Source organism: Macaca nemestrina, chromosome 4, assembly GCF_043159975.1.
Source record: "Macaca nemestrina isolate mMacNem1 chromosome 4, mMacNem.hap1, whole genome shotgun sequence".
NCBI classification, from domain to species: Eukaryota; Metazoa; Chordata; class Mammalia; order Primates; family Cercopithecidae; genus Macaca; species Macaca nemestrina.
In genome coordinates, this window is record NC_092128.1 from 84,700,804 (window position 1) to 84,723,132 (window position 22,329).

The window sequence follows — 22,329 nt, forward strand, 5'->3', positions numbered from 1 at the left end:
ATTTGAATACCTCTTTAAATACTTTGCAAGTATTGTAGGAACTAAATGTATTGGATCAGTGAATGCACAGATCACATTTCCATACCTAAAGGATATAATCCCAAGAAAATTATTATTGGAATGAAGAATTTTTGAATTATATTAGCATATCATGAGTAATTTTTGTGATTTCTTAACACACTCATTTTTTTCTACAAGAACATATCTCTAATTTCTCATCGGGATCCATTTAGGAGTTCTGAATCACACATGAACCAAGCCAAATTACAGTATTTCATAAGGAGTTTAAGAGATTACTCTTGTCCACCTGCACAGTCTTTAAAATGAACAGTTACTGAGAAGTGCTGTAATCATAGACACGCAGCTTGTTAAATCTGATTTCAATACCAATACCCTGCATGCAGTTTATACTAAGACATATTTAGACAAAGTTACAATTACATTTGACTTAGTTGATATGATCTAGTGATAAAGAAATATTACAATAGCTGAAAATATAAAATCAAGTATTATACAACTATTCTTTAATTACATACACTTGTAACCTAAGAAATGTTTTTAATTTTCACCCTATTTATAATAATCCACAAGGGCTTCTTAAATGTTCCTTAAATTCTTGTTACACTTTATAGAGTTGTTGATATAACCTCCCAGCTGCTAGTTCAAAGGATTTTTGTTTCTTTTTTATTGGCTCTAGAGTCTCCCTATTACACTATTCCAGGAGTGTACCCTTAAGGCTATATTATAGGAGAGAACTCCGTATAATAAGATCATTGCCATCCTTCAGGAACCAAGCCTTGTCTGATGGGAACCAAGATAGTTCACCTGTTACTAAATTTGCCTCCATAGCAATAGTGTCATGGCAACATTCCAATGTATATTTTTTACTTTGACTTGCTAACTGCAAATAAGGGGAAATTAGATTACCACATTAAGCATAAAGTGTAGAGCATAACTAGGTAGCAGTGGTGTACAGGTGTTATTGGAAATAGAAAATCTCAGCATGGAAGGAATAATACTTCAACATTACAAATCTTTTTACTTCTATCTTGGGCAGAGCATTTTGTAGTAACATCAAAATACATATCAAATCATACTAATCCTTGCACAACGCAAGTCTTTATGTTATACATAATATACAGTATACAGAGGCACTACATAGGAAATAAACTGCATTTGATTTTATTGTCACATAAGTAACACATAAATTGTCACTTCATTTAAGTAAATACCAGTTACTAATTTCTGTGGATCAATAAAATTTTTAAAAGACTCCAAGGAAAATAGCAAAATGTCAAAAAAATTAAGATGTGATTATTAAGGTGGATCTCTATTATTAAATGAGGAGGTATATCCAAATACTCAAGTGTTCTAATGTTTAACTGCCTGTTTTTAAAACATCAAACTATATTTACTGCTACGTAAACCTAAGGCACCTATTTAAATGTAACCTTTTGAGATGCTTAGATGGTGGCACCAAGCCCTTTTGAATGGACAGGTATTACAATGTTTGCTCTAGATCACAGATCAATTATAGGGATAATCAGTTTTCTATAACTTGGTGATCAAAGAGGACGGTAAACAATGGCAGCAAACAGCATTGGTTGTCTACCAACACAATACAATGGTGGAAACTTGCACATGGAATGAATTTTTTAGTATTTCTGTCTTATTTTATTTTCTGCATTATAATCTAATTCTTTAAAATACTGAGCTCTGCCAAAGCGTCTGCTGTAACTCCAGGTGGAAGGTGCATCAAATACTGTAGCCAGCTGATATATTCAGCAGCTTATATTAGCACTTAAACACACAAAGAAGATTTATACAGCACTCCTTTGTAATTGATAGTTCCAAGAAACTAGAAAAGTATGAAGATGAAAGCGCGCTCTGCTCTCCTTCCAAGTGTGCAAAGAGAAAAGATGAGCTTTGGAGAAACACATGGATACCACCTGCAAAACAATCCTATGATCACAACCATGATAGGCCTGGTTTGCATTCTCTTCCTCACGCCTTTGAAGTAAATAGAAGCTTTGTAAATTGAGGGTGTGCATAGGGATAAAAGTTAATTCAGATAAAGCCTGATTCTCCTCTTCCCATACAGGGCATGCATAAATTCTTAGCCAGTGACTATTTCTTTGAATTACTACATTAGATTCCACTGACATAAAATATCTGGTATATATGCATTATTTAGCATGTATTTGTTTTAAATATGGTTAAGTAGAAGTGTGCCTATATGCTAAAATCCATTTACAAAAATACATTATACTCCTTTGCTTTTTTCTTTCCACTTTTCCTCCCCAATAACATGACATTTTCATCCTCAGAAATGTCCAGGTTGGCCCATTTGTTGTTGTTCAGATAAAACCTGAATACATCTGACTTTTGCTAACCCACAAAATGACCTATCAAACTTCATTCCCATTGCTATCCAGTGTGTATGTCTGTATTCAAACACTGCTACCATTCTCTCTGATGGACAGAAAATGCTCATTCTTACTTCAGAACAATTAATACCTGGTCTTCTCCCGACTTAATAGGCCCTCCCCTCATCACTGGGTAAATCATACAAATCTTGAGAAGCCCAGTTGATGTGTGGTAAGCACAGATATATTAAAAATCAGGTGCCAAGGAAGATCGTTCCAGTTCCGTCACTACTTGGGTACTGTTTGTTACTTTGAGCAAATTGTTTTGCTCCCGACAATCTTAGTTTTGGCACACAGCTCTATCTAGGAGACAGTGTAGCATCATGGTTAACAGTATAAACTCTGGAGCCAAATCTACAACTTGGTTGCTGTGTGACACGGGACAATCCACCTAACTACTCTGTGCCTTGATTTTCTCACCAAAAGAAGGAGATAATAGTTTCTACTAAATAAGGATGCTATGAAGACTGGCTGAATTAAGATATTTATAAAGTGTTTAGAAGAGGAATTAGCACATAGTGAGCATTACACAAGTATTAGCTATTATCCAACAAATACAGAGACACTGGGTGAATAATCTCTAGGTTCCTGTCATTTCTAATATTTCTCGTTCTATTGTAGGTCAGGCTTCATTTTCTTCATTTTCTTCAATTTCTTCATGAGGTCTTTCTCAAGTACTCCAATCTGTGTTGATCTTACTTAAAAAAATATCTATAGAATTTAGTGTCCGTAAGGACCGTTCATTTAATTTGTAGTCAGGTAGTATTTTTTAAATTGTTAATATAATAATAGTATTAATATTAATAACTATGAGTGATCTATTTTATCCTCCTTATACATCTGTAGTATCCTCACTCTTCAAAGTCCCTTTGAAAGATGAGGAAGTACTAAGAGATTAATTGACATACCAAGGTTACCCGGCTATCAATAGGAAGTAGTAGATGGAGCATTGAGCCTAACTAGTAGGACTCCAAAGGCTGCACTCTTAGGTGCTATTTTAACTTCCCACTCACTGTACCTTAAGTAGTCCCAGCATATGCTTCCCCTTCTTCCATACTTCGCAGTATGCTTTTACAAGGCAGGAATCATGTTTTTTTAAATATTTTTATGCATAAGAATTGTATCCCATATAAATAGATACTTAAGTACCTATCTATCTTTATCCTGGCATGATAACTATGCAAGTAATTCACACAATGTCTAAAATGGAATGAGTCTCAAAACGATTGCTTAAAAATGGTTTGTTCTGGCTAGGCACAGTGGCTCACAACTGTAATCCCAGCACTTTGCAAAGCCGAGGTAGGTGGATCATTTGAGGTCAGGAGTTTGAGACCAGCCTGGCCAACATGGTGAAACCTCGTCTCTACTAAAAATACGAAAAGTAGCCAGAGTGGTGGCACATGCCTGTAGTCCCAGCTACTCAGGAGGCTGAGGCAGGAGAATGACTGGAATCTGGGAGGCAGAGGTTGCAGTGAGCCAAGATAATACCACTGACCTCCAGCCTGGGCAACAGAGTGAGACTCCATCTCAAAAAAAAGAAAAAAAAAAAAATTTATTCCCTGGAACCTTTTTTTTTTTTTTTTAATTGGGACCCATACATAGATTATTTATCTTTCTTAAGTTAAATACTTAGAGTACTGTGCATAGACAACCTGACACATAAAATAAAGATCCGAGTCTTCCACAGATCTGTAATGTATTTGCTGCTACATCTACAGTACTTCTTCTTTTTGAGTTGTTAGTGGAGGACAATGGAAAGGAAGATGGTGTTCACCTCTTAGAGAACAATCTATAATGAATAATTACATCTAACTAGGGAAGATATGCTACCAGTATGTGGCAGCAATAATGACATCACAAACCAACTCTTTCATGGCTAAATTAATCAAATGCAATAATCTTACATTCTTTTAACTATATTATCAACATCACTATTCTGAATCTTCATTACTGTTATCTGCCCTCAAAACAGTACATAAATTAAGTAGATATTGATACTGCCTGAATTCTACAGAGCTACTGAGTTATTCAATACTCATCTATGTGCCAAATTCTTCATACATACTCCTCATTTAATCATTACATTCACCCATTTGTTTTCCCCTTTAACTTACACAGCTTAAAGAAGTTAATTAATTAGTTCAAAATCACAAAAATGGCAAGTTATAAAACTAATATTTAAACCTAGACATGCTGTACTCCAAAGCTCACATGTTGCCGTGTGAGCTTATAACTACTTCAAGATTTTACCTCAGTGCCAAATTCTCTGAGGCCAGTAATTCTTTTTGGAGAGAGAAAAACTAGAATCTATTTTTCTTATACTTAGCATGCAGAATCCGATTGATGAAAATCAAATTCTAATTTGTTTTTTTGTTGTTATTGATTTTCCTTGGGAGCTGAAAATATAATAATCTGTTATCATATGCCAGAAGTGGTGGCTCATGCCTACAATCCCAACACTTTGTGAGGAAGGATCAGTTGGGTCCACAAGTTCAAGACTGCTGGGCAACACAGCAATACCTCCTATCTACAAACAATAATAATAGTTTAAAAATAGCTGGGCATGGTAGGGCACACCGGGAGTCCCAGCTACTCAAGAGGCTGAGTTGGGAGGATCGTTTGAGTGCGGGTGGTTGAGGCTGCAGTGAGCCATGATTGCCCCACTGCACTCCAGTCTGGAAAACAGAGCAAGACCTCATCTCAAAAAAAAAAAAAAAAAAAAAAAAAATCTGTTATTATATAAGAATGATTGCACTAATATTTCTGAAATACTTTGGGTCAAACAAATCTTGTCCTATAGAAGCCCAGCCATAGCCTTATAATTGATTCATTGGAAAAGCAGCTATTTTATAAGGTGATCTTTGGTCACTCACAATTTAAGCAGCCCATTAATTTTAAATGGGCTTCAAGAGGACCATTTTAAAGCTGAATACCACTTCATTGCAAATAGTGTTACAGCAAAGGTCCTGTGGATTCATCTTTATTATTTAAATAGCAATGATCATAAAATTAGCACCCTTCTAATGTAGTTCTCATCTTGATTATTGCTATTTAACTAGTGAAATTTTTTCTTCAGGCTGAGTGAACACTATAATTATTATTGCTTTGCATTGTAAAGGTTGCATCTTAATTGAAAAATCAACACTTTTTTTTCCCTTTCAATGAATACATCAACTTTGAAATCAACAAAATATTGAGGATAGAAGCAATTTTGCTAGACCCACAAATTAGGGTGTCCTTGACTGACCAGAATTCATAACCCATAATCTTACACATAAGATGCTAACTGATCCTATAACAGGGTCTGTATTACAAGTATCAGAATGTTTCCAGCACAACACTTTTTGTTTATGAATTCCTACGGTCAAAGTAGATTTGAACAAACAACAATTCTGAGTTTCTTCTGACAGTATCATTACAGATATGCACTGAACTACTTAGTGTGATCAACAGCAAAAGGTCAAGTTGTTACAACTATTTACAGTATGTGTGGATATAGTAGATAAAGCCCACATGTTGGTAGGTGTAGACATTATTTATGAGTATGAAGAAAAACACAAAAAGGTAAGTTGATCAGAAATTAATGCACTTGTGATATATTATGAATGGTATGTTCTGTGTATTTCATATATCTATATATTTTTGTATATACAGAATAAAAGCTTATATATTATGTTCTATGTGCCAAATATATTACTTAGATATTTCACATAAACATATACAATGTTACACACACACACACATATATACATATACACATATATATTTATATATATATACATATATTCTCATTTAGTACTGATTTAGTCACCCTAGGGAAGATAATATTTATCCCATTTTTACGCAAGAGGAAACTGAGGTACAATGATCTTAAATTGCTTGTACAAGGTCACACACATAGTAAATAGTAGAGATGTGAACTCAAGAGGCCTAGGTCCAATGTCCTACTCTTATACAGTACATTGTACTCAGTCCCATAAATAAATCTCATTATGTTTATATCATACGGCTTTAGTGTCTTCAACATCAACACTATCAGTAGCATGAAATAATATAAAAAAGACGTATCAGACAAAATGCAAAATGTGATATTCAATTAATTTCGGCACATTAGCAAATGTTCCTGGTCTAATTATGTGTTGCCAAACAGAGTCCAAACCAAAATTTAAAAATTCTCTTTTGAGAACATCATTATTTTGTTAAGCAAACATTCAGGATTCCTGAAGCTGAAGACCTATGTATACATAGACCTTGACTACATTCCTGCAATCCAAAGCACAAGGATAAAGATTTTCATAGAGAAATAGGGAACTTCAGGAATTGTCTACTCCACCCTTGCTTTCCATATATGTATTAGTTTGTGCATTATGTTATAAATTAGAATAATTCCATGAAGAATAAAAATCATTTTTGATAAATTTTCTATTTTTCTTTTATTGTATTACACAAGCATACAAATTTATGTATGTATGTATTACACAAGCATACAAATTTATCCATGTATGTATATATGGATGTGGCAAAAACACTTATTTTATGTCTTTAATTCACTTGTATAGTCATGGCAAATCAATGAATAACAACTTTGTACATTTTACTGGAATGCATACAAGGGAAAATGTTACAAGGTGAGTTTTGGTTCTGCCATTCAACACCTATGAATGTAGTTCCTTATATAGGAACCACACTAAACCCGTATGAGCTTTGTCTACTCTGTCTACATCCCAAGGTCATTGTGAGAATCAAATGAGATGTAGGATGTGAAAATGGCCTATGAAATCTAAAATGCTAAACAAATATAAATGATTAGTATTATTGCTAGTATTGTATTCATCTTTCAGTTCACAGCACCTAGCACAATGCCTGGCATTATGAATATTTATGAACACAACTTATTTTTCATTATGAAAAAAAGCTATGGTAGGAATGTAACCAACAGGACAAGCTGCATGTTACCAAAATAAAGATGCCAAATCTAAAAAGTCTAAAACTGCTATTCCCTTAATTATTATAAATAATATGAAAATAAGAGCATATTTTTCCAATTTTGTAATTACAAAATTCATGTGTGTTTTACTATATTCACAACTATTGAAATTTTACATTAAGGTTTTTGAAAGTATTTTAATACCAATCTTGGCAAAAAAAAAAATGTAATGCACGCACACACCTATACATATATATATAGAGAGAGAAGTTTACTAATGACTTCTCATTTTCTTAGAATTTAACAAAACTTCTAAGAAAAGAATGTTATAGTTTACATAAAATTCAGATGTTTGTATATATTAGCCTGCATATATGTACATCACACACACATAAATTCGTATGTCCATTTCTACATAAGACCAATACTTAAGAGGACAGGTCTATATATTCCATAAGCACATTACCCGAACTTTCAGAAATTGCTGTGTAAAAGCCAAAAGCCTAAATTTCCACTTTGATCAATGGGACAGCTTTATCACAAAATGGGATAACTGATGTTTATTGATTAGCTGATAACTTTCTAATGCATCAGCCTTTAATCTGCAATAAAACTGTGAATGAAAATAGAGCTTTCACAAAGGAAAACAGGGATGATTTTCCCAAAAGAATACAAGAACATGGAGATTTCAGATGGCAAAAATATCCAGAGAAACACAGCAGTGACATCCAGCTATTTGGCTTCCCCTGCAGACCCGTGAGTTGAGACAACTACATCACCTGACATTCTGGCCCCAGTGCCAAGGACTACAGAATCAAATCAAATCAACATAATAAGACTGTTGTGTTCATAAGGATGGAGAAAAACAACCGCAAACAGCAGTAGAAGTTCACTTCACAGCATGACCACCATTTCAAAGGAAAAGCTGACACTACTGAGAGGTTTGCTTCAACACTACCCATACATCTTGATAAGGATGAGCCATTTTTAACCATGTTGGGTGGCCTTGATAGTATTTGGCAGAACTTTTGCTGGTAACTCTGTAGCTGGAAATAATTCTAAGAAAAGCATCTTATGGTTTAGGACTAAATGTCAGTGTTGAAAAGTTCTGGGGGATAAATGGAGAAAGGGGTGCATATATTTCTAATCAAAATTTATCCAGAATTTTGTATTGGTTTATAGATCATGATCATACTTAATGTGAAAAATCTATATAATACTAAGCGAAGAATTATGCATAGATACATTAACATTGATAAAGGAGACAAAACCTGGCATAAAGATACTGAATTGAATTTATTCTTACATCCAACAAATATACATTTGTGCTAGTGATGTAGCAGAATTTAAAAATACCCTTTTGAATAACAAAATGGGTGAGAAAAGTATTTCTTATTCCAGTGTCACAAATAGTGAATCTGATAAAGAAAAGAAAATCACTAATTAGTGAAAGTATCCAGGTTCATATTTTTCCTTATTTACTATTTTCCCAACACACAGCTAAGGGCGTACAATCTTTCTTTTAAAATCATAAAGAGCCTGCTAACCTTTTTGGATTTCAGTTTCTCATCTTTAAGTGAAAGGTGTTGATATCATTAATCTTTATCATCTCAAGCTGCAGTTTTGAAACTTCTATGAATATTTACTACTATAATGGGAATTCCATGATCACTAGTAATACTCCTCCTCCTACTACTAATACCTCTGCTGCTGCTGCTACTACTACTACTGCCTCCGTTCCCAAATGGCTGTTCTTCTCCATGAGAAAAGTACGACATGTCTGAAACATTCTGGGGCCAAAACCTGTGCATAAACAACACACAAATATACAGTGTTATCAAAAACATCTCTCGAATTCTGATAAATAAGAGAAAATCTTTGAGGCAGAGAAGCGCACACACTGCAGCCTAGACAAGGACTGGAATAGTTCCTAAACACCACGTCCTCCCATCTATTTTTCTCACAGCTATTCGCTCAGATGAATTCACAGAACATCTTTCTTGAGATGAACCTCTATTGGAAGGTCCTCTTGGTCTCTCTTCCTCTATCATATGTTGATGAGAATAATTTTCAAAAACTATTAGCAAAACACATTCTTTGTTAGCCATGCAGATTTTTTTTTTCCAGAATAGAAACAGTTTTGAAGCTTGTACATGTAGTCTGAGTACTGGCTATCAGGGAGGGAAGATCTGCACACACTAAGCAACCATGAGCTGGGATTCTCAGCTGTGTAATTTCAGTCATCGCATGCCTTAGTTATTTGGTTATTTTATGCCCTGGGTTTCTCTTCATGTAAAATAGGAACAATAACAAGTTATTTCAGAGTATTTGTCCTAATTGAGAAATGTGTGGTGAGATAGGAGTATCTAATAATATTTATTACAGTGCCCTAATCTGATAACTGAGATTTAGCTCTAATGTTACATAAATGCAAACAGCTTTCCATTAGCCCTCAAAGAAATATAAAACAGAGGGAAGTAAAAGCAGCTATTGGCATTCGTTTTCAAACAATTCAAACCACCTATGCATGAATATGTTTTTTAAAAAATAAGATTCTAAATACCCAAGAAACTACTCATTCAATTCAGTATTCAATGTGAATAACACACACAAATAGGGCATGAACCGTCCTCTATAAGCCAATGAAAATAGGATTAAAATTAGGATGTATGGATTAAAATTAATATGTATTGGCACACAGAAGTTGTTAATTCTAAGATAATTAAGGGAAAAATAACATCTGATCTGAATCTTAAAGAACAAATATGATCTCAATGAATAGGACAATACTCTGCATATAGTAATAATTAACATTAGAGTACATCATTTTTAAAAAGTCCAAATATATTCTTCTTAGTCCCCTATAACATGAATTTTAGCATAGGTCAAAAGGTATTAACACAGACTCTGATAGCCATCATCCACTGGGAAATCCAGTGGCCTCACCTTTGGACACAGTACATTTTGTTAAAATAATCATAAAATTGGCCGGACGCGGTGGCTCACGCCTGTAATCCCAGCACTTTGGGAGGCAGAGGCGGGCGGATCACAAGGTCAGGAGATCGAGACCACAGTGAAACCCCGTCTCTACTAAAAAAACAACAAAAAAAAAATTAGCCGGGCGTGGTGGCGGGCGCCTGTAATCCCAGCTACTCGGGAGGCTGAAGCAGAAGAATGGCGTAAACTCGGCAGGCGGAGCTTGCAGTGAGCCGAGATCTCGCCACTGCACTCCAGCCTGGGCGACAGAACGAGACTCCGTCCCCCCCCCCCGCCAAAAAAAAAATAATAATAATAATATAAAATTAAGTCCGGGTGTGGTGGCTCACACCTATAATCCCAGCACAGTAGGAGGCCGAGGCGGGAGGACTGCTTGGTCTCAGGAGTCGAGACGAGCATGGGCAACATGGCAAAACCCCATCTCTACAAAAAAATACAAAAATTATCTAGGGAGGGCGGTGCACACCTATGGTCTCAGGCTGAGGTGGGAGGGTCACTTGAGCCCAGGAGATTGAGGTTGCTGTGAGCCGAGATCATGCCACTGCACTCCAGACTGGGCGACAAAGTGAGACTCTGTCTCAAAAACAAAACCAAAAACCAAAAAAAAAAAAAGAAAAAACCCACTAAAATTACATGAAACCTAAGCACATTTTCTTCAATATGTAATAGATCAGTCTAAATACGCAGTGATTATGCATAGATTTCACATCACTCATATAATTTCACATCATTCAATATGCAATAAATACAACTTCATTTATCAATTATATGCAGTAAGAACATAAGCTAAATGATAGCAGATATTTTTCTGACTTTTTTCACTACTGTATCACCAGTGACTAGTACAAAACCTGGCATAAATAGGGACTCAAAACACATTTGTTGAATGAATAAACATCAAGAGTCTTATAAACCTACTTAACACCTGTATAGACTACAACTGTGGAGCATATGTACCCAATAAATAAATTAATTAAACTAAAATCTCATAGGTAAAATAAGAATTGTTAAACTGTTAAGATTTATTATTCATATTTAAAATCATAAAAATAACGGTAATGGATATGGATCTCATTTGCAAGAATATAATCATTCCAATTTTGAAAATAGAAATGTGAATACAAGATTCTGCTACAATAAGAGATCATTAAAGGGTCCATCACAATTCAAACCTCTTCAACAGGACCTAAAAACTAGTCAAAACAGGATTGTATACACAATAACTAGGAGTAACTATGAAACAAATCTCTGAGTAGTTTAATAATGTCACACCTACAGCAAAACAAACCAAAAAAACTTTCTTTGCTAAACTTTAGATTTACAAAAGATTCAAAAGATTATGTAGAAAACCATTGCACAGAGGTACTTTTCTGATCTGAAAGCTTAATCAGACATTATATAAACAGTATTTTTAATCTAGCCTTTCCTGATATATTGCCAATAATGAAGTTCTTGAGTTAACACTACCCTTAGCTACTATCAAATGCAAACAGTGCTTTAGATTTTAAAAAACAATAACATCTAACCAAAACTTTTACCTAGTAAGACACGGCACCAACTCTCATTAGGAAAAAATTCAATGACAGACAGAAGCAAATATGCACTGTGCATCTTAAATAGATGTTTATTATGATAAAAAGAAAAAGTGGAAAAATGATACCAATAAAAACCCATAACAAACACTAAACATACAATTACAATGTGAAGGTCCACATGTAGTAGTTTAGCTCAGGTTACTTCTTTTTTGTATCTTATTTCATGAAATAAGTTTAGTTCTATGAGGTGGTAGCCCCCAAATATATTTATTTTCATGACTGCTTTTATTTTAGTTCCAAATACTAATAATTGTTGGGTTTACTTTTTTACATATCAGAATATACAGATGTATGCATATTTATTAAAAATATGGGGACAAAAAGTACAATATTTGATTCTGCAAATAATTTTCCACTGACATCCTTTACCTAGATTTTTTGAATAAATATTGTTTGACTTATATTTCTATCAAGTCCATTCATTGTATATCAAAATAATTATTTAATATGAGGTCAAGTTCAACCAAAGAAGGTATAGATCATTTTCTTCAAAATAACTTGTGACTAATTACAGGGAGGGTAAGTTAAAAATATTTGCTGACATACTTCCTTTGAGCACATTTCAAAAGTCAATTTCTATAATATCTTGTTATATTAAGGACAAAATTAAAGAAGGAAAATAGGAAAGAAAAAGCTGAAGACTTGGGTTAATATATATATTTTTAGCTTTCAGCTTTGGAAGAGCAAGCACCAGTTTTGTAGGGTTTTGAATTTTATTTTTTGGTTTTCGTCTGGGCAGAAGTCTGCCCTATCTACCTTAACAAGAGTAAACCAAAAATAGTGAAAAGTATCTACTAGAACATACTTTATTAAAATCAAGACTAATGTAATTTTCTCACTGTAAGCATACAGAATATAAGTATTGGCTGCACCTGTCCAATACTTACATTCCGTATACTTACAGTGAGAAAACTGTAAGTATACTAATAAAGGAAAGTACATCTACTTCCCATAAAGGAAAGTGGTCCTTCATAGTAAATTCTACATACATTATTCCCCCATGAATTATGTTTTTTTCTAAAACCCTCTTTTCAATTTAAGCATGCATGCACCATATTTAAATAGTATCCTTTCTCTTTTCCTTCTGGCACAAAATCATAATGTGGCTCTGGGCCTGAAAGATTTGTTTCCCTGTCAACTTATAGATAAGTAAATAAAGGTTAAGAGACATACCCGAGGTATATGATTTAGATTTTATTTCTTTTGTTGGACTTGATGGATTCCTGGGAGGGTATCTAAAACAAAAATTCTTGCAAAAGAGCCTACTTGCAAGATGGAGAGTACTTTTCATTGGATTTTCATTTTGATTTAAAAAATGTATTCCTTGCAAACCAATCAAGCACCAAACTAAAATTTTCGCTTTACTGGAAAGGGGGCTGCTGGACTTTTAATTGTGACAGACATAGAACGCATCTGCACCAATGGAAGAGTAGAACATCTAAAGACAAGAATTCCTACCAGACACACCTAGAACAGGGTGGGTCATCTATGCCTTGGTTCTCTCTAATCAGCATTGGGAAGTTCCTTCTAAACTAGAATTGATTCCAGTATAACAGAAATCTACAATCAGCAATGACTGTCTCACAGTAAAAGTAGAGAATAATCTTTGGAAGTGGAAAATATATATAATTCTAGCAAAGATAACAAAAAATAAGAATATATTAAAAACATTTTTATATAGCCTTCATTTTTTGATTCCCTAGTATATTTAAAAAATAAGATGACAATATGTTACTTAAATAATATTTTCCAGAAACTGATTGCCTCTATTACATAACAAATTGTATATGGGTATGAATGGCAAGATCCAGCTTACAATTTAATTGCAAAACAGTGATACTGCTGTCTTTATTTTACAATTAAGTACATAACAAAATATCTAACCTTGCACTTCATGAATAGCTTGCATCAGAATCACCTAACAGCTCCTTAGAGATTCGGAAACCTAGTTCTAGGCCTCTAATGTCAAGCTCTCACAGGACAGGAAACATGAAGCTGCATTTGCACTAGCTTCCCAAATGATTTTTATTCACACCCAGGTCTGAATAAGATTACCAAACTGAAGTAGAATAAAACAGCCAATTACTAGCATTAAAGTAATTAAAACCTATCCAAAATGTTTTTCTATCTCCATAGAACAACAGGTAAAATCTAAAACTGATAAAACAAGAAGTTGCAGTGCAAGCTATTTAGTATGTAGAACAACTAAAAGGCAGTTGCTTCTAGAGAGGACTGTGAGTTGTGGAGTTGCAGGAATGGGGAATAATTTTATTTGCACTTTTTCCTACTCTATAAATATACTGCTTTGACAAAATATTTAAACTGGGCCGGGTGCGGTGGCTCACGCCTGTAATCCCAGCACTTTGGGAGGCCAAGGCAGGTGGATCACGAGGTCAGGAGATTGAGACCATCCAGGCCAACACGGTAAAACCCCATCTCTACTAAAAATACATAAAATTAGCCGGGCGTGGTGGTGGGCGCCCGTAGTCTCAGCTAGTCGGGAGGCTGAGGCAGGAGAATGGCGTGAACCCGGGAGGCGGAGCTTGCAGTGAGCAGAGATCGTAGCCACTGCACTCCAGCCTGGGCGACAGAGCGGGATTCTGTCTCAAAAAACAAACAAACAAACAAACAAAAAAAAACCCACAAAGCAGCAACTACAAAAAGCATACCCCAAAGAAACTCAGAACCATCAAGAGGTAGCTATCGTATAGCTCTCAGGAATACTAACTTGGGTGGGAAGGTATGCAACTAGTCATCCTTGAAATGGATAGTTTGAGTTTACTTGGTAACATGTTTAAATAACATGCCTCAAAAAAAGTTTTAAATTTTTTTGAAACTGAAAACCAAAAAACTCATGTTCTTAAATCCAAAAACTGCCATTTCCCTTTCAGTGTGTGCTCTCATTTTGGTAAAAGCAGTCAGAAAGACGAAAGAAGACAAAGTTTTCCTGACCAATCATATCAAAAAAACTTAATCGGGCAAGAAAGTTTTCAAAATTAGTAAAAAAAAAAAAAAAAAAAAAAAAATCAAATGTATAAAGTACTCACTGTATGTGTTGAAAGAAACAAGATGTAGGAAGGTAGCTTAGTAAAAAGCCAGGAAATTATGGAAACAAACCATAAATGTAATTTTTCTGATCCTGGACAAGTACATGTTAACATAAATTATTCAGTCAGGGTCTACATAGACCTGACTGACTTCAGTTTTCTAAGAAGCAGATTTGTAACAGTAATCTAAGTATTTCTTTTTTTCTATTTCATTGCAAAAAAAGAAAAAAAAAAGTCAAATGCTATTATTTTATTTATTTATTTATTTATTTATTGAGACAGAATCTTACTCTGTCACCCAGACTGGAGTGCAATAGCATGATCTCGGCTCACTGCCACCTCTACCTCCCAGGTTAAAGCAATTCTCTTGCCTCAGCCTCCCTGAGTAGCTGGGATTACAGGCATGCAACACCACGCCCAGCTAATTATGCAGTTTTAGTAGAGACGGGGTTTCGCTATGTTAGCCAGGCTGGTCTCAAACTGCTAACATCAGGTGATCCGCCCTCCTCGGCCTCCCAAAGTGCTGGGACTACAGGCAGGAGCCACTGTGTCCAACCCAATGCTATTCTTAAAACCAGAAATTCCTAAAGAAACAAAGTGTAGTTTTGATTTTCATTTACTTAAAGAAAGTGTCAACCGGGTGCGGTGGCTCAAGCCTGTAATCCCAGCACTTTGGGAGGCCGAGACGGGCGGATCACGAGGTCAGGAGATTGAGACCATCCTGGCTAACATGGTGAAATCCGTCTCTACTAAAAAATACAAAAAACTAGCCGGGCGTGGTGGCGGGCGCCTGTAGTCCCAGCTACTCCGGAGGCTGAGGCAGGAGAATGGCATAAACCCCGGAGGCGGAGCTTGCAGTGAGCTGAGATCCGGCCACTGAACTCCAGCCTGGGAGACAGAGAGAGACTCCGTCTCAAACAAACAAACAAAAAAAAGTGTCACCCATGTAATAATAATAGTGGTTTTAAACAGCTGAGTCCCCACACACGGGTTTGTCAGCATGATTTTTGTGTGGCCCACTAGTATTGTATTACAGACATCTGATAAAGTATAGAAGTTTGCAAAAGATTTACTTTTGTAAATAGTGAAGAGTCAGGGTTATTATTATTTCTGTAATAACATTTTTTCCAATTGACTTGCCTTCCAGTGTGTTTTATTGAGTGTAAGACAAAACAGTAGAGTTACAAGGATCTATCCTGTTAGGAATTTTGCATAACCCTAGGAGTTATGCATACTCCTGGAAATGCTCTGGAAGAAGATAAAATGTAAATGTGAATATCATTATCATGTGAATCGCTATAGAGAAAAGACTGAAATGAACTAATGTAACCAAATGGAAACAAACTAGCTATAAAAATAACACATAATTTTGTTGAGAAGAACAAAATGAAAGGTGGTAGATTTTTAAAGATTAATGATATAACTGCCGGGCGTGGTGGCTCACGCCTGTAATCCCAACACTTTGGGAGGCTAAAGCGGGCGGATCACTTGAGGTTAGGAGTTTGAGACCAGCCTGGACAACATAGTGAAACTCCGTCTCTACTAAAAATACAAAAATTAGCCAGGCATGGTAGCGCATGCCTGTAATCCCAGCTACCTGGGAGGCTAAGGCAGGGGACACTTAAACCCGGGAGGCTGGGGTTGCAGTAAGCCGAGATCGTGCCACTGCACTCCAGCCTGAGTGATACAATGAGACTCTGTCTCAAAAAGGAAAAAAAAAAAGATATAGCTAAATTTAAAATATATGATTTTATATGATTTAAGGCTGGGCACGATGGCTCGTGCCTGCAATCCTAGCACTTCAGGAGGCCAACGTGGGCAGATCACTTAACCCAGGAGTTCAAGACCAGCCTGGGCAACAGGGCAAAACCACATCTCTACATAAAATACAAAAATTGGCCAGGCATGGTGGTGCGTGCCTGTAGTCCCAGCTACTTGGCGGGGGGATGAAGTAGGGTAGAATGCTTGAACTAAGGAGACAGAGTTTTCAGTGAGCCAAAATCATGGCACTGCACTCTAGCCAGGGCAACCAAGCGAGACCCTGTCTCAGAATAAAATAAGATTGAAAACACTGATGTAATTAAACTTCAAGTATACAATTTAGGAAAATTCTGTTTAAATACAAATGTATATCCACTTCAGAAACATAAGTTTCACCTGTGTTTGAAATACTCCTTAATTTGTCCTTTTTGAGAAGACACACTTCTATTTCTTCTGGACTAAAGCACATCCTAACGTAATTCTATTTTTTCCAACAGAGTTCTGAGTTATGAAAAGATTTATTGCTAAGGAATAAACAATTTGTTAAAAGCATGTTATTGTTTCTCTTAGCCTTCATCGATTTCCTGCATGCACTTGTAGGAAGTTGTTTTCACTTGGTTTTTATTTTTATTTTCTGATAGATATAGGGTCTCACTATGTTGCCCAGGCTGGTCTCCAACTCCCGAGCTCAAGCAATTCTCCACTTCAGCCTTCCAAAGTGCTGGGATTATAGGCACGAGCCACCATGCCCAGGCTCTGTTTTCACTTATTTTTAATGCCTATACTTGCTTCAAAGTTAGCATCCTTCAAAGGTTAGTAATTTATAGTACACCATCACCGGATTCCACATTTCCAATGAAAATATTTTGTGAACAGCAATAAATAATGCTCAGGGAAATTTTTAGAAAGTTCTCAAATGTTATGGTTTAATCTCATTTTCACAATTTTTGGATGCTCTGATCCTTATTATTCTACATGCATTTAAACATGTTACAGTCAAATGCATGTTCTATAATCCAGTATTGAGCAAAATTTTGTTCTTCATTCTCTTAACCTTCATTCACCAAAGGACTAAAGCGGTAAAAGCTAAGGCAGAAGCATCTTATTTCATTGAGGTATGCAAGGAAATCTGATTATTCACATTTTCAAAACTATCCGCATAGAATTTACAGACAGGCCACACAGAGGGGATGGAGTTTCTTTCTCTTTCTAGAGATAGGATCCCTCTGCCCCCACTAAGCATACCCAGACGGACGAGAATCAAGCATCTGTTTAAAGGCATTTTGGAGACCATCTAACCTCTCAATTCCAATATTTGATAAACCTCTGCATCCAGAAATCCTCTTTAGTATCTAATACAAATGCCTTATTCTTCTTTTTAAATCATTTCCCTCTCGTCCTTTCTTCAGTGAAGACTAAAATTAGTTGGTCACTGTGATCTGAACAACAGTCCTTCGTGTCTGTGAAAACTTGAAATAACGTATACCTCCACTTTTTTTTAAAATTAGGCTATTTCAGACTTATTTTTGCCTCTGTTTATAGGTATTTTTTAGTTATTATGTGTCTTATTTACATGTCCCAAAGCCATATTGGTTAAACTGTAAATATTCTCTAATTGAAGTAAAATAAACCTTCACGATTCTGAACACCTTTGGTTAAACTTTCCTGGTTTCGGCAAGTTTTCCTAGAATGAGACTATATGTGCAGTTTTAAGGCATATCATATGTTTCTACCTTAAGAAAGGAATTAAGACTCTTAAGATGCTTAGGAGGAAATAAGCACTAAGAAGGTGATCAAGAACACAATAATAATTTTACTTATTATTCTTCTGTAACATGCAAGTCATGCTGAACGTGACATGCTTCGTGTACCCTCAAGAAGTTCACAATCTCATCAAAGACACAAATGTATCTAAAATACTATAATATAATAAAAACAACATACAAGATGCGGTGGAGTCCAGCTAACTCTGTGGGGCTAGGGCGGCAAGAAAAGGCTGAGAAAGACTTCAATGAGGTGAAATCTAAGCAGAGTCTGAAATGGGAGGTTCACCAGATTGCCAAGCAAAAATGAAAACTTTTAAAGCAAAATGAACATATGCAAGGGCAAAGAGACTTAAAACAGCTCAATCTGCCCAGAGAACTGAAAAATTAGAAGCGCTAAAGTACAGAGGAAAGGAAAAGACACGGTACTGGAGTAGCAAGAGTTTAAACCAAAAGGATAGTCAAGGCCTGGGTTATAGAACAATTTTCTGTACAGCTAAAGAAATAGGACTTTGTCCTGCAGACAGTTTAAGAAGAAAACTAACAAGGCCAAATAGCTATGTGTTAATGCTACTGCAAAGGGCGGCTTGCAAAGAGGGAAAATCAAAAGGCAAGAAAACCTACCAAAAGGCTGACTCAGAAGTTCAGTGAAGGCAGAATGTAGGTGTGCGAACTAAAGCAATGAAATAGGGATGAAGGAGAGGCCATGAAAGTAAGATATTTTTGAAAGCTAGGATCAACAACTTGGTTAGCAATTTGAGGTTTATGGTAAAGAACCGAGTTCTCTGAGGATAAATATCAGGATTTCAGTTTGGATGGTGATGCCACTAACTTAGAAAGGCAACAGAAGTAACAGAGCAACGTTGGTCAGGAAAAATCGTGACTTCACTGTTGGACTTGCCGAGTGTAAACTGCCTGTGGAGCATTGCGTTAAAGATTGGAGTTGGCGTGTAAATGGTGTTTTGTGCAATGCACAGCCGAGGGCTGAGGGAGTGAGTCCAGAGGTGTTGCCTTTTTCTCATCTGCACAGGGACACTAGCGGGGGATCAGGTGAGGATGTCCAATAGACAGCTTCAGAGGGAAGAGCCAGGCTGGAGACAACAATGTGGAAGACATTGTTGTTCAAAGTTGTGCAGCCCAATATAGTAGCCAGTAGCCAGACACGTCTAAATTTAAAATAATCAAAATTAAATAAAGTTAAAAATTCATTTCCTCAGTCCCACTAACCACATTTTGTGTGCTCAACGGCCAATGTGGTTAGTGGACACTGTATCAGGTGGCACAGGTGTAGTCATGTCCATCACAGAAAGTTCTATGGGACAGTGATGGCATGGTGCATGTAAAATAAGAGGAAAGGGGCTCACGCCTGAGATACCAAAACTTTGGGAGGCCAAGGCAGGTGGATCACGAGGTCAGGAGATTCAGACCATCCTGGCCAACACAGTGAAAGCCCGTCTCTACTAAAAATACAAAAAATTAGCTGGGCGTAGTGGTGGGTACCTGTAGTCCCAGCTACTCCGGAGGCTGAGGCAGGAAAATGGCGTGAACCTGGGAGGTGGAGCTTGCAGCGAGCCGAGATCGCACCACTGCACTCCAGCCTGGGCAGTGAAGCGAGACTCTGTCTCAAAAAAAAAAAAAAAAAAGAAAAGAAAAGAAAGGAAAAAAAAAAGGAAAGGTTTGGGGACAGAACCTTAGGGAAAGAAGAGGTCCACAAAGAGAAGGGAAGGAAAACGAGTTGAGAGAGAAGGAGTGGTCAAGGGAGTTAAAAAAAAAAAAAAAAAAAAGGAAGAAAATCATGCCCGTGTGACCTTAAGAAGAGTTCAAAGAGATTAAATATTCAACAATAAGAAAAGCTGAAAAGAGGTCAAATAAGAAAAGTAGTAAAAAATTACCTCTAGGTGGTTCATTTTACCGTGACAATTGCTATAGTAATGGAATTGTTACCAATTACTTTAGATGTAAAATATCAACAAGTTTAATTCTTTTACTCAGACAACGTGGTTAGCTTTTAGAAAGAAGAATTCAACTGCTCACAGGCAGGGAAATGTTGGAATATGACCATTCTCTTCCCAGACTTTAATCAAGAAGGGGAGGACTTGTGTGAGCCATCCTCTGCTGGGAGTGTTTCTAAGGGTGTCTAATTAAGTTCTATATATTTGCTGAGTAAGTTTCTTGAAAGCCTATGTCAAATACCTGCATTTAGACATCAAATAGCATTATACAGTCTTCTTCTTGGATCAAAAATAAAGCTAATAGAACAGCGGTTATCAGGGACTGAGGGCAGAGAAATGGGAGTTATTGTTTTACAGGTACGGAACTTCAGCTTGGGATATAAAAAAGTTCTGAAGTTGAATAGTGGTGAAGGTTGTACAACAATGTGAATGTACTTAATGCCACTGAACTACAAACTTAAAAATAGTTAAAATGGTAAATTTTATTGTACGTATATTTTACCACAGTGATTTCTTTATAACCAAGCTGAGCTAAAACATGTAACATGTTAAAGAATCTGGACAAAACCTTGCACAACCCTCTACGCCTGAGAAATTTAATATATCAAACATAAATGCTGAAAATATTGCCCACAAACATCTGTTACTTGAAGTAATGCAGGTATTTGTATTAGATTTATGATATAAAGGTGTGAACATATGGGTTTCATAAGCTGTAAGACATCAAGCATCTCTTGTTACTACCGATATTGCCTCCTCTCATACTATCAATGATCTGAAAAAATAAAACAAATTTAGATGTCACCAACAGAATAAAAATGCATTAGGCCAGTTTCATAAATAAGATGGCATTTATACCCTTTTCCTTACTATTTGCTCCTTTGGTCAGTAGCAGCAGTTAGCTGGTAGAATGGCAAATTATAAACATCAGCAGTAAACCCCGAGGCAACCATGTTTGTACAGGCAAAATGCTCACTCTGCAATTAAGGGACAGTGAGTATTCCATGAATAACTCCTCATGCATTCTCTGACAGACCTGGGAGCAAGGCTCAGGGAAAGGAGCGTGGAAGGAGGAACCCTGAGAGAAGCCAATGGCTGTTCCATTTGTGCTACTGCAACCAGGAAGCAGAAAATTTCAGGTTAAAAATTAAATAAAAGCAGATGACAATTCATGAATTTAAAATACTACAATAAGCCAATGAATGTTTGCTCCAGAATCTTTTATAAATTATACAATAACTAATCTCAAGTAGTTTTTAACTCTATCTCCCATCAACATCCAGGCATTTCTCTATAAGCATATTGGCAAACTGGAAGTAAACATGTGCATGTTCATGGATCACACCCTATTTCCTCCCAAAGATATTTACCGATACGAAGAACAAGACCATCTTTCAATCAACTCAGTTTTCCTTGCCTACTATTTGGAGTTCTCTTCCAATATACAGAATTCAGGGATTCTGCTCAAAATAGAGTTTCTGCTGATGTCACAACCTGACAAATCAAATCATCTTATGGCTGTAAGTTAAAAAGGCGCTTGTACAATGTAAGACAAGACACTGGACGTGAAAACCAACCAAAGAGAAAGAAGGAAAGAAGGAAACCAGAAAGACAGAAAAATACAAGAGATGAGTCATACTATACTTACAACTTTCAGCCTGATAGTCTGGTACAAACTGCTCATCATTGTCAGGTACCTGAGCTGAAGAAGAAAAAGAAAATTAAAAAAAAAAAAAATTAAGAGAAAAACTGCCAAAAGCATAAGGAATGTCAAGTAAAATCTGTCAAGTAAGATCTTCTTAGGCTGAGATCAAACCTATGATTATTTGCCAATGAGCTCCTATTTAAAATGGTATTGACA

At 36.1% G+C, this 22,329-nt stretch overlaps 1 protein-coding gene across 1 annotated transcript in view; it reads right to left on the reverse strand.

The window, feature by feature from the left end:
• The window catches only part of LOC105475610 (ETS variant transcription factor 1), a 97,737-nt gene that overhangs the window by 63,129 nt on the left and 12,279 nt on the right, over nucleotides 1-22,329 (reverse strand). Inside the window, 3 exon segments of the mRNA XM_071094897.1 lie at nucleotides 9,056-9,115; nucleotides 9,118-9,156; nucleotides 22,117-22,170. Coding sequence (XP_070950998.1) covers nucleotides 9,056-9,115; nucleotides 9,118-9,156; nucleotides 22,117-22,170 — 153 coding nt within the window.